Source organism: Mytilus californianus, unplaced genomic scaffold (assembly GCF_021869535.1).
Source record: "Mytilus californianus isolate M0D057914Y unplaced genomic scaffold, xbMytCali1.0.p SCAF_11, whole genome shotgun sequence".
Taxonomy (NCBI): Eukaryota; Metazoa; Mollusca; class Bivalvia; order Mytilida; family Mytilidae; genus Mytilus; species Mytilus californianus.
The window spans coordinates 60,027,864-60,042,201 of record NW_026262593.1 but is presented as its reverse complement, the minus strand read 5'-3'; the positions used below and the strand labels follow the sequence as shown (position 1 = coordinate 60,042,201).

Here is a 14,338-nt window from a genome sequence, read left to right as displayed (position 1 = left end):
TTTATACGTGTGCATGTAAAACAAATTTCTTGGTAGAGGGGTCTACCAGCACAAACAACATTTTCCAAAACACCAAAAAAGTGAAAAGTATATTTTAACAAAACGCATTTGACTAACAGGTCCAACAACTGATGTTCTTAAACCCTGCTCACTTCAGACTGCCATTGACGATTGCCAAATAAATTGATCACCAGATGTAACATGGATCTTATATTTAATTTAATACCAAACAGAAAACAATAAACTTGCGGAGAAGATGGTATACCGCAAACATGAGGTGCAAAAATTTGTACACCATATCCGGATTTCGACAATTAATGTCTCTTCAGTGATGTTAGGGATCGAAACAGTATTTGGAAGGCCATATAATCTACCTCAATTTAGGATAGACTCTTGAATTTTAAAGAGTCGAAATAGGATGAATGGATCATATAAACCAGAAGGAAAATATAATACAAGCCCAAACTAAAAAATATAAACGAGTCTAAATTGAAGACAATGTTCAAACCTATGATTGCATTGGATAAAAACCGCAATTTTTATACGTGTGCATGTAAAACAAATTTCTTGGAAGAGGGGTCTAAATACAGCACAAACAACATTTTCCAAAAGACCAAAAAAGTGAAAAGTATATTTTAACAAAATGCATTTGACTAACAGGTCCAACAACTGATGTTCTTAAACCCTGCTGACTGCCATTGACGATTGCCAAATAAATTGATCACCAGATGTAACATGGGTCTTATATTTAATTTAATACCAAACAGAAAACAATAAACTTGCGGAAAAGATGGTATACCGCAAACATGAGGTGCAAAAATTTGTACACCATATCTGGATTTCAACAATTAATGTCTCTTCAGTGATGTTAGGGATCGAAACGGTATTTGGAATACCGAATATATATATATATATATATATATATATAGGTCCAGTCGAAACGGTATATAAATATATATATATATATATATATATATATATAGGTCCAGTGGCCTTAAAACTTTTCCAGGTGCACAGGTTTGCATGTATACTTTTATACATGCACATGCATAAAATTGAGAATGGAAATGGGGAATGTGTCAAAGAGACAACAACCCGATCATAGAACAGACAACAGCAGAAGGTCACCAACAGGTCTTCAATGTAGTGAGAAATTCCTGCACCCGGAGGCGTCCTTCAGCTGGCCCCTAAACAAATATATATACTAGTTCAGTGATAATGAACGCCATACTAAACTCCAAATTGTACACAAGAAACTAAAATTAAAAATAATACAAGACTAACAAAGGCTAGAGGCTCCTGACTTGGGACAGGCGCAAAAATGCGGCGGGGTTAAACATGTTTATGAGATCTCAACCCTCCCCCTATACCTCTAGCCAATGTAGAAAAGTAATACATAAATAACAACAGACTACTAGCAGTTAACTGATATGCCAGCTCCAGACTTCAATTAAACTGATTGAAAGATTATGTCTTCATCATATGAATATCAGGCACAATCCTTCCCGTTAGGGGTTTAGTATCATACCATCATAACATATATGAGAAGAATATAACCCGTGTCATGCCAACAACTGGTGCAGACATGTTTGCCAAAAAGTTAGCATTATAAATTAACTAAATTCATGATTAACAGTATAAATTTTCTTTTAGCTTCACTTACACAGATCTTTTACCAGTACTTTAAACCTTACTTTAAAAATTATCATGGATAGTTCAAAGACAAATCTCAAAAGTAAGATTATATTGGCTTAACTTTTTTGTTGTTTCCTTTTTGATTTTAAATAAAGATTATGAAATGTAATAAATGTCTTCTGAGTTCATCATGAAAAACAAGTACTTAAGCCTGTTGATAATTTAAAAAAAAAAGGAGTCCAACTTTCTATATTGCATGCTTAAAAAAGTGAAGGTGTATGTTGCTTAACTTTTGGTGAGTATAATATATTTTTTACATCATGTTTAAATAAATTTCAGACATGGTCCCTGACAATCAGTCCACATCATCATGGAAATCTGCATGGAAACAAATAATTATCAAAGTGACCTTGGAGGATGGAAAAGAAATAGGGAACACAGATGCGACAGGAACCTTGATGCCTGTTAAGATGCAGTTCTTAATGACCCATCATAGGAATAGACTGGAGCCAGTAATTAAAGGAATCTCAAGTCTTCAAATTAGCAAAATCAATTTTGCAGAGGAATTTCTAGAGGTTATAGTGAAATCAGAACCACCACTTGCGGTCATTTCAGAAATTGTCAACTGTTTGACCAATGAATTTGATGAAGTAATTCTGAAAACAGTACCAAAGCTACCATTTACATTACAAATGGCAGAAGAGGTTTTACAGGAACAACTGGCAGCAAAGAACATAGATCTGTTAGAAGATAACACAACAATGTTCATAGTTGGGTTTTATGACTCCAAGAGTCTTATGAACAAATTAATTGAACAAATCACAAGTTCGTCTGTTAAAAAGTCAGTTTTATTAGACGAAAAATGGAAGACAATGGCTTTGAAAAGGTTTGGTCTATTAGAACAGCTATCACAGAAGTTTCATGATGTTAAAATTGGACTGCAAGAGGAGCAAAACTGTTTGTATTTTCAGGGCCAGGATATCAAGGTTCAAGAAGCAATAAATGCAATGAACAAATGTTTATCCTCTCTTCTTATGAAGAAAATTCCATTTGATCCCTTGGTTATTGAGTTATTAACATGCAGTGAAGCTTCTCGTTTATTTTGTGAAATACTTGAAAAGGAAATACCCAACTGGTTTGGAAAGTAGATGAATCTGCTGCTGGGAGTCTGCTTTTTTATTACAACCAGGATATTGATGTGTGCATAGTCAAATCTGCCATTTATGAAAACTTTCTTTCCACTGGGCTGTCAACCTTAGTTGAAGGATGTGAAAATGCAAATGCTTTTCATAAAAGCAAAATTTTTACAGATATCATTGCAAAAAATAGAAATAAATTGTTAATTTGTAAATATACAGATAGAGGAATATTGATTGCTTCTACTAAAGAAATCATTAAAGATCTATTTCACCAGGAAAAATTGTTCAGAAAAAGAAAGAACACTTCTAAGTCTGTGCAAGGTAAAAAATATCAGATAAATTTTCTTATAATGAATATATGATTTTATTATTTGTTTGATAAATATTAAGGGAATGTTGATCGATGGTAGTTTTTTTTTGTCGAGCCTTCGACTTTAGTCGAAAAAGCGAGACATAGCGATCCTACATTCCGTCGGCGTCATCGTCGTTGTCGGCGGCGGCGTCCACAAATATTCACTCTGTGGTTAAAGTTTTTGAAATTTTAATAACTTTCTTAAACTATCCTTGATTTCTATCAAACTTGGACAGAAGCTTGTTTATGATCATAAGATATAGTATCCAGAAGTAAATTTTGTAAAAATAAAATTCCATTTTTTCCGTATTTTACTTATAAATGGACTTAGTTTTTCTGCCGGGAAATATTACATTCACTCTGTGGTTAAAGTTTTTAAAATTTGAATAACTTTCTTATACTATTTTGGATTTGTACCAAACTTGGACAGAAGCTTGTTTATGATCAAAAGCTAGTATCTAGAAGGAAATTTTGTAAAAAAAATAAATCCATTTTTTCCATTTTTTACTTTTAAATGGACTTAGATTTTCTGCCGGGAAACAACACATTCACTCTGTGGTTAAAGTTTTTAAAATTTTAATAACTTTCTTATACTATTTTGGATTTGTACCAAACTTGGACAGAAGCTTGTTTATGATCATAAGATAGTATCCAGAAAAAATTTTGTAAAAAAATAAATCCATTTTTTCCTTATTTTACTTTTAAATGGACTAAGATTTTCTGCCAGGAAACAACACATTCACTCTGTGGTTAAAGTTTTTAAAATTTGAATAACTTTCTTATACTATTTTGGATTTGTACCAAACTTGGACAGAAGCTTGTTTATGATCAAAAGCTAGTATCTAGAAGGAAATTTTGTAAAAAAAATAAATCCATTTTTTCCATTTTTTACTTTTAAATGGACTTAGATTTTCTGCCGGGAAACAACACATTCACTCTGTGGTTAAAGTTTTTAAAATTTTAATAACTTTCTTATACTATTTTGGATTTGTACCAAACTTGGACAGAAGCTTGTTTATGATCAAATGCTAGTATCTAGAAGGAAATTTTGTTTTCTTCCAGTTAACATTACATTCAGTCTGCATTTAAAGTTTTTAAACATTTATTAGATTCATAAACTATCCTGGATTTTTACCAAACTTGGACAGAAGCTTCTTACAATCAAAAGATAGTATCAAGAGGAATATTTTTATTGATTTACTTCCTCATTTTTGTTGAGCCTGCGATTAACAGAAAAAGTAGGCGAGACACTGGGTTCCGTGGAACCCTTACGAATTTTTAATGCTGTTAATTTATATTTTTAAAATTTTAAAAATAATTTTATATTGTCACTATCTTTGTAAATGCCGTGTATCGTGAAAAATACTGTATATGAGGTTATTTTTGGGGTAAAGTTTTGATCAAGGTTTAGGCTTTAGGATAAGCAGTTTAAAATCTTTGCTGTGTTTATAACTCATGCATGTGTCAAGGAAACCTTATACATTAAATGTTGTTTTGGTGGCGAACAAGACCTTTGGCTTATATCTATTTTTTTCAAAAACTATGTATAAAATGGCAGATTTAGGTTAAATGTGTTATTGCAACATGTTTTTGACATCATAGTGACAGCACAGTTGATCTTTCTGAACTAAAATGTCCAGATTATATCAAGCTGTTAATTTTTCAATGAACTAACATAATTTTGAAAAGCTTGAATAATTTTATAGTTTTTGGATTTTCGTGGCCAAGTAATGGCTGTTACCATACCTCCTCCTTTGTCAGAAGTTAAATTGTATCTTCTCTTGCGTAAATTTGCCAAATGATAGCTACAGGCTTGTAGAAGCCTTTTAATTTTTGTTAATATAAAAATGAGGAGATGTGGTAAGATTGCCAATGAGACAACTATCCACCAGAGTTAAAATGAAGTGGTAGTAAGTAATTATAGGCCTCTGTATGGCCTTCAACAATGAGAAACAACCCATACCGTATAGTCGTCTATAAAACCTATTTACTTATGTATATTTGCAGTGGATACTACTACTGAGGAAGTGTCAAAACTGACATCAGAAAAGGCTGAATTAGAGCGACATATTAAACACCTTGAAATGAAATTGAAATTAGTAGAAAAAGAGGGTGTGGCTACCAATAATACAGCTGATAAAAATCAAGAGCAGATTCAGCATATTGATACAAGTAAACAAGAAGCCAGGTACATGTTTACAAATAAATGATGAATAAGAACTTTCAATTAGCAAGATATTTGAGCATTGAACTTTAAAAAAAATTATGCAGGAAGATAGGGTCAATAATAAACCAAACATTTTTGAAAATCACTTCAACCTTTAACCCCAGAAGGAGTGTCAGAGTTATAGAGCAAGTAAAAGTGCATGAAACCTGTCATCCAATGTAGTTTTATTCAGACCAAGTCAATATAAAGTTTTTTGGTTTTTGTGTTAGAATGCAAGACTAAGGACTATGCTAACCTGGGTGGCTTTGAACTATTTGTATAAAGCTTCATATTTCAGATGGTAAAAGACCTGGGCTGTTTTCTGCATTGGTGGCCTTTGGCTGTTTTCTGCTCTTTGGTAGGGTTGTTGTCTCTTTGACACATTCCCTGTTTACATTCTCAATTTTACTTGATTTAAGTTCATATCTTGTATACAGATACCTTATTTTTTGAAGTTTCAATTGTACTTGACCTCATTTTTATGAACAAAACTGTTTAGATTTTTCTCACTTATTATAGGTAATCGAACTATTTTTGGTATAAAGAATCATTGCAAGGTCTTCATGTCCATCAGACATCAGACAGGTTCATCTGACCTAATCTCATTTCATGGATCAGTGATCATCATACACTTTCAATGGTTAGGTCCTATCTTTCTTGGATACTGTAAGCAATTGATTAGTCATATATATTTGGTGTATGGAATGATTGTAAGGTAAACATGTCTGTTTGTCAGGGTTCATATGACCATGACCTTATTTTCCTGGTTCATCGGTCAAGTTTTCTTGGTTTGGTCTGTTTCTCAGATACTATAAGCAATAGGTTAACTATATTTGGTGTATGGAATGATTGAATGGTGTGTATGTCCATCATGGAATGATTGTAAGGTAAACTTGTCTGTTTGTTAGGGTTCATTTGACCTTCACCTCATTTTGTTGGTTTATTAGTCAATAGTAAGTTTTCTTGGTTAGGTCTGTTTCTCAGCTATTATAGCATTACATAAGCAATATGTAAATTTATTTGGTGTATGAAATGATTGATACATGTGTACATGTCTGTCTGGTAGGTTTGTCTGACCTTGACATCAATTTAATGGTTCAATGTTAAGTTTATATGATCTCTGTAGTAAGACATTGATCTTGAAGATGTTTATCATAAAATTTAATTGTGACCAGTAGCACAGGCGAGACATTTAAGCTTGTTCACTCTAGTGCATGTTTAGTGCATAAGCAGCAAATATGAGTTTGAAATCTTAGTTTTATTATCAGGAATCAAACCAACAATTTCCAGAATCAATGAAATTCATGAGCAATTTCTTACATGAATTTCACCCTGAATGAGAGTATATTACCAAAATATGATATTTATATAAAAATAAGAAGATGTGGTATCATTGGCAATAAGACAACTCTCCACCAGAGAGCAAATAACATAGAAGTTTACAACTTTTGGTCATCATATGTCCTTCAACAATGAGCAAAACCCATACTGCATAGCCACCTATAAAAGGCATCAAAATGACAATGTAAAACAATTTAAATGAGAAAACTAACAGCCTGATTTATGTACAAAACAATGAACGAAAAAAAAATATGATGTACAGCAACAAACGACAACCACTGAATTACGAGCTACTGACTTGAGACAGGCACATACAGAATATGGCCTGGTTAAACTAATTTGTTGGCACCAAACTCTCCCCTTAACCTTTAATGTCTGAAATCTTATTTAAAAAATTGAAATCATTATATAATTTCTTTTACTATTTGATTTGATTTGAATTTAATGTGTAGAACTTTTGATCAAGATAACGATTTTACATGAAAAAATTCATCAAGCTGACATAAGTTTCCAGCAGAAAAATTATTTGATTGTGTAAAGCTTATTTCACATATAAAAAAAATCAAATGAAATGCTGATATGTATATGTCTGCAGATTTTTACTTGTGTACAGGAATCTGATGTTCAGTAGTCGTCGTTTGTTGATGTGGTTCATAAGTGTTTCTCGTTTCACGTTTTTGTCTCGTCTTGACGGAGTCAAAAAGCGAGACATAGGTATGCTGATTCCGGCTTTGGTGAGGGCGTCGGCGGCGGCGGCGTCAACAATGTATTAGTTTGTGATTAGGTCTAGTTCATGGTGAACCACTAGTGCTAGGTCAATGATATTTGGTATGCAGTTGTATTAGCATTGGCACATCTCATTACCATGGAGATTATTTGGCCCCGCCCCCTCAGTCAAGGTCTCTTGACTTTGAAACTTTTCATAGTTTACATGTATTATGTAATAGATGTTCCTAGGTTAATTCCCCTTAATTTCTACAGATTAATTATTTAGTATTTAAATGTTTATTTTAAGTTTAATTTGTTTTAAACATAGTAAGATAAAAGTAAGGATTGTTAATTTTACTATTTTATTATTTAACTTTGATGTTTCTAGAATTTTTAAGAATATTCATTTATTCAACTTTTCTTTCATACCTTTTCTGTTAAAGTTATCCTGATTAATGACAAGTTTAGGATTTTAATTTATAGTGAGTCGGAGTCTGCCTTGCACAGGCCTCCAAATACTCTCCAGAATGTATCATTCCACTTGAGGCTAGAGTTAGCCACCACTTCGGTGCAGTTCGCCAGAGTTAGTCACCCCTTTTTGGTGCAACACACAATGCGAAGCAAATTTTCTTAAGTGACTAACTCTGGAAATACTTTATTTTTATACAACCGCAAAAAAATTTTTGTGGTCGTATATTGGTATGATGTTGGCGGCGTCGTCGTCGTCGTCGTCGTTGTCGTCTGGCGTCGTCCGGCGTCGTCCGAAGACACATTGGTTTTCGCACTCTAACTTTAGTTTAAGTGAATGGATCTCTATGAAATTTTACCATAAGGTTCAATACCACAAAAGGAAGGTTGGGATTGATTTTGGGGGTTATGGTACCAACAGTAAAGGAATTAGGGGCCAAAAAGGGGCCAAAAATAAGCATTTTTGTAACTTCCAGACATAACTTGTGTGTTAGTGTATGGATCTCTCTGACATTGTACCACAAGGTCCATATCACAAAAGAAATGCTGGGATTGATTTTGGGGGTAATTGCCTCAAAATTTTAGGAATTAGGGGCCAAAAAAGGGGCAAAAAACAAGCATTTTTCTAGTTTCATGACAATAACTTGTGTGTAAGTGTATGGATCTTTCTGAAATTGTACTACAAGGTTCCATATCACAAAGGGAAAGCTGGAATTGAGTTTGAGGGTAATTGCCGAAATGTTTAGGAATTGGGGGCCAAAAAGGGGCCAAAAATAAGCATTTTTCTAGTTTCCAGATAATAACTTGTGTTCAAGTGTATGGATCTCTCTGAAATTGTACTGCAAGGTACCATACCACAAAGGGAAGGCTGGGATTGATGATGGGGGTAATTGCCTCAATATTTTAGGAATTAGGGGCCAAAAAGGGGCAAAAAACAAGCATTTTTCTATTTCAGGACAATAACTTGTGGTGTGTAAGTGTATGGTTCTTTCTGAAATTGTACTACAAAGTTCCATATCACAAAGGGAAATCTGGGTTTGAGTTTGGGGGTAATTGCCCTAAACGTTAAGGAATTTGGGGCCAAAAAGGGACCAAAAAACCACATTTTTCTAGTTTCCAGACAATAACTTGTGTTCAAGTGTATGGATCTCTCTGAAATTGTACTGCAAGGTACCATACCACAAAGGGAAGGCTGGGATTGAGTTTGGGGGTGATGAATCATAAGGGGGTTCAAAAAATTTGGGGGGGGGGGGGGGTTTCCTTTTTTTTTTCTTTTAAAATTTTCCATTTTAAGTTGGTTATTTCTGATTTATATTTAAAAGCAAATAATAATGATATGGTAGGAGATACACACCAAACAGGATGTGTAAATTATTATATAATAAGTATTGTGCAATAGCAAGAAATTTTCAATTGCACAGTATTGCACAATAGCAAGAAATCTTCAATTGCACAGTATTGCGCAATAGCAAGAAATATCCAATAGCACAATATTGCACAATAGCAAGAAGTTGTCAATTGTACAGTATTGCGCAATAGCAAGAAATATTTAATTGCACAGTATTGTGCAAAAGAAGGTACTTCGTATAAATTGCTTTTTTCTTGACCAATTTCAATGGGGTTTTATTCTTGAATTCTTGGGGTTCTTTAATATGCTGAATCTAACCGTGTATTTAGTTTTTGGATTTTGGGCCCCGTTTTTAAATTGGTCCACATTGAGGTCCAAAGGGTCCAAAATTAAACTTTGTTTGATTTCATCAAAAATTGAATTATTGGGGTTCTTTGATATGCCGAATCTAACCGTGTATTTAGATTCTTAATTTTTGGTTTCGTTTTCAAATTGGTCTACATTAAGGTCCAAAGGGTCCAAAATTAAACTTAGTTTGATTTAAACAAAAATTGAATTCTTAGGGTTCTTTGATATGCTGAATCTAAACATGTATTTAGATTTTTGATTATGGGCCCAGTTTTCAAGTTGGTCCAAATCGGGGTCCAAAATTAAACTTTGTTTGATTTCAACAAAAATTGAATATATGGGGTTCTTTGATATGCTGAATCTAATCATGTATTTAGATTTTTGATTTTTGGGCCCTGTTATCAACTTTGTCCACATTGAGGTCAAAAGGGTCCAAAATTAAACTTTGTTTGATTTCATCAAAAATTGAATTCTTGGGGTTCTTTGATATGCTGAATCTAACCATGTATTTAGATTTTGGATATTGGACCATAATAGGTGAATGTCCAATTTAAAATTTTTAAGTTCTTAGACTACATTCATTCTGTGTCAGAAACCTATGCTGTGTCAAATATTTAATCACAATCCAAATGCAAAGCTGTATCAGGCTTGAATGTTGTGTCCATACTTGCCCCAACTGTTCAGGGTTCGATCTCTGCGGTCGTATCAAGCTGCGCCCTGCGGAGCATTTTATTCAATTTACATTTGAATTACTTTATTTTTGAACTTCATTTTAGAAAGATTTATACTCCTGTTTAATCCAACTTGCAATTATTGTACATTTGTGAATAAATATAGTTTCATTTGATTTATTGTCTGTTGTTCAGCCATAATCTGATATCAGGTATCCAGATGGTCGAATAGGGACGAAGTACTGGCCACTACACGTCCCGGGAAGTGTCGTCTCCAACCCCCTCCTGTTACAATTAGTTTGTGATTAGGTCAGTTTATGGGGAACCACTAGTGGTAGGTTAATGATATTTGGTTTTCAGTTGTATAAGCATTGGCATATCTCATTTCCATGGAGATTATTTGGCACCGCCCCCTTAGTCATGGTCTATAGACTTTGAAAATTTTGCTTAGTTAACATGTATTAGTTTGTGTTTAGGTCTGTTCAAGGGAAACCAATTGTGGTAGGCCAATGTTAATTGGTGTTCAGTTGTATAAGCATTAGCACATATCATTTTCATGGAGAATATTTGGCCCTGCCCCCTCAGTCATGGTCTATTGACTTTGAAACTTTTGCTTAGTTTACATGTATTAGTTTGTGATTAGATCAGTTTAAGATGAACTGCTTATGTTAAGCCAATGATATTTGGTATGCCAATTTATTGGCATTTGCAAGTATCGTTTCCATGGAGATTATATAGCCCCACCCCTGATCATGGTTCATTGACTTTGAAACTTTTACATAGTTTACAAGTTAATGTTTGTGTTTAGGTATGTTTAAAGGGAACGACTTATAATAAGTCAATGGTATTTGGTATGCAGTTGAATTAGCATTGGCACATTTCATTCCATGGAGATTGTTTAGCCATGTACCTTCAGTCATGGTTCATCGACTTTGAATATTTGCATAACTTACATGTTAAAGTATTGCTATTTTAATTTCAACATTTGCATTATCAAAATTACAAAAAGGCGAGACATATCTCTGTGATAACAGTTTATTTATATAGATTAGACCGTTGGTTTTCCCGTTTGAATGGTTTTACACTAGTCATTTTTGGGGCCCTTATTTATAGCTTGCTGTTTGGTGTGAGCCAAGGCTCCGTGTTAGAGACGGTACTTTGACCTATAATGGTTTACTTTTACAAATTGTGACTTGGATGGAGAGTTGTCTCATTGGCACTCATACCACATCTTCTTATATCTATGTATGTTAAATATCTGGCTCAGCATTTTAGGATGTGACATTCCTTCAATTTGTAGAATTAGATATTAGATAAAAATTAAGATGTGAGACCATGTCACTGTCATATATATATATATCACTTTAACATAATTAATTGTTTTCTATCCTAAAAATGCATGTAATATCTGCGGCTGGACATTAACCATCTTTCCACCAATTACCTATCTTAAAGTCCATAAGCAGTAATTTAAATAAGATTGTGCAGAGACAAGTTTAGAAGGGAGGGGGCCTGGATCCCAACTTATGGAGCATACATATATGGTTATTGCATAGACTTTTAAAAAGTCCCACTTCTTATGTTTCCCTTGTGGTGGGCCCCCTTTTTAAAAATCCTGTTGTGTCATCTTGTTTAAAGTAAATACATTGGCAGAATATTCTGTTTTATAATTAAAATGAAATATTTGATGATTGGCATTTCTTTCAGAGACAAACATATTACTTTCATAAACAAGGACAGTAAAGGTAAAACAGAGACTAAAATGGGAGACATAGCTGCTCAGGTTGCCATGCCTAAGGTATGAAATATACAATTCTTGCATGAATTCCTGTTTTTGTCTTGCAGTATGTCCAATGATAAAGTGTGCCATTAACTATGAGGATCCAAATTTTTCTTCTTTTCAAAAGTGGCATATATTGGATAGATGTAAAATGAGTTCTTGATTTTAAAAATTATATGTCATATACTGCATTTATATAAACTTGATACTAGTTAAAAAAAAATATTGTCCACCTTCTACCTCGCTAAGAAAATTTCATAGGCCGATGCGGCTCTCTGAAGCAGGGGCAAAACTTTTTGTCCGCCTTCTACCTCGCTAAAGAAATGATGAAGCCAACAGATGTGTATCACTTCAAATTTTAAGGGGCCTTGGTGGCTGAGGGTCTAAGTAGTCCAACTACTGTACCACTAGCATGTCAACACTGAGGTTGTGAGTTCGAACCCTGCACTTGGCAGGTTCATTCAACTCCAATTTTAATTAACTAGGATTGTGACATTGTCAGTTTTCCTGCTGAAGGTCAATAGTTCTCTCAGGTCACTCTAGCTTCCTCCACCAATAAAATCTGATCACCACAAAATAGCCAATAGTGCTGAAAGTGGTGTTGAACACCAATCAATCAACCAATCAATTTTCAAATTTTGACATTCTATTCAATTTTATTTGAATGAAATTATTTTTTAAATGTTTCGTTTTTAGGCTAAAAAACTATCTGACAGTTTCATACAATCAACTAACTGCCAATCTTTCATTACAAAAGAAGAGATAGTCATCAGAGTGTATGTTGGAAGTATTCTGAAACTTAATGTGGAAGGTATAGTCAATGCTTCAAATGGAATGTTATCTCATGGGGGAGGAATTGCTAATGTTATATCTAGGGCAGCAGGTTATGATTTTGAACAGGATTGTGATGCATACATACAAAGAAATGGTCCTTTGAAAGATGGAGAGTGTTGCTCAACTTCCGCTGGTAATCTTCATTACAAGTGCGTTATACATGCCATTGGTCCAAAATGGTATGATTATCCTATTGATAAACCACAGTGTGCCTCTGTCTTACAAAGAACAATTGAAAATTGTTTACATGAAGCAGAAATTAATGGTTTTACATCAGTTGCAGTTCCATCTATAAGTGCAGGTGTGTAAAATTATGGTTTATTACATATTTCAGATATTGTCTGAGTCAAGAGCATTTCAACAATTTTAACAAAATTTAAACATGGTATAAACATTGACCAAGTGTTTTGTTCTCTGATGCTTTCAATAAAACATTTAAGATGAGAACATTGCATTTTTAGCTCACCTGGCCCAGAGGGCCAAGTGAGCTTTTCTCATCACTTGGCGTCCGTCGTCCGTAGTCGTCCGTCGTCCGTTAACTTTTACAAAAATCTTCTCCTATGAAACTACTTGGCCAAATTTAACCAAACTTGGCCACAATCAACATTGGGGTTGTCAACGTATATTTGTTCCGCCTAACAGAAGTTCCACTGGAAACTTTGTTATAAACAATGTCATAATATCTATTCCTGTTGGAACAAATATTCTATACCATTTATGCCGTCTAGTTTAAAAAATGTGTCCGGTGACCCAGCCAACCAACCAAGATGGCCACCATGGCTAAAAATAGAACATGGGGTAAAATGTAGATTTTGGCTTATATCTCTGAAACCAAAGCATTTAGAGCAAATCTGATATGGAGAAAATTGTTTATCAGGTCAAGATCTATCTGCCCAGAAATTTTCAAATGAATCGGACAACCCGTTGTTGGGTTGCTGCCCCTGAATTGGTAATTTTAAGGAAATTTTGCCGTTTTTGGTTATTATCTTGAATATTATTATAGATAGAGATAAACTGTATACAGCAATAATGTTCAGCAAAGTAAGATCTACAAATAAGTCAAGTTGACCAAAATGGTCAGTTGACCCCTTAAGGAGTTATTGCCCTTTATAGTCAATTTTTAACAATTTTTCGTAAATTTTTGTAATCTTTTACAAAAATCTTCTCCTGAAACTACTAAGACAAATTTAACCAAACTTGTCCACAATCATCATTAGGGTATCTAGTTTAAAAAATGTGTCCGATGACCCTGCCCGCGAACCAAGATGGCTGACATGGCTAAAAAATAGTACATAGGGTAAAATGCAGTTTTTGACTCATATCTCTGAAACCAAAGCATTAAGAGCAAATCAGACGAGGATAAAATTGTTCATTAGGTCAAGATCTATCTGCCCTGAAATTTTCAGACCAATCAGGCAACACGTTGTTGGGTTGCTGCCCCTGAATTGGTAATTTTAAGAAAATTTTGCAGCTTTTGGTTATTATCTTGAATATTATTATAGATAGAG

The 14,338-nt window shown here is 33.9% G+C and overlaps 1 protein-coding gene and 1 long non-coding RNA gene across 2 annotated transcripts; both read left to right on the top strand.

Annotated features, from left to right (window-relative positions):
• The first annotated feature begins 3,391 nt into the window (after positions 1-3,391).
• LOC127720452 (uncharacterized) lies at positions 3,392-4,444 on the top strand. Its single transcript, XR_007990752.1, has 2 exons — positions 3,392-3,690; positions 4,076-4,444. It is a non-coding gene; the product is annotated as an uncharacterized LOC127720452 (long non-coding RNA).
• Positions 4,445-5,137: 693 nt separating this feature from the next.
• LOC127719262 (protein mono-ADP-ribosyltransferase PARP14-like) lies at positions 5,138-13,139 on the top strand. Its single transcript, XM_052225278.1, has 3 exons — positions 5,138-5,314; positions 11,924-12,014; positions 12,693-13,139. Exons 1-3 carry the CDS (start codon positions 5,211-5,213, stop codon positions 13,137-13,139), a joined length of 642 nt encoding a protein of 213 aa, XP_052081238.1. The 5' UTR covers positions 5,138-5,210.
• The last annotated feature ends 1,199 nt before the right edge of the window (positions 13,140-14,338 follow it).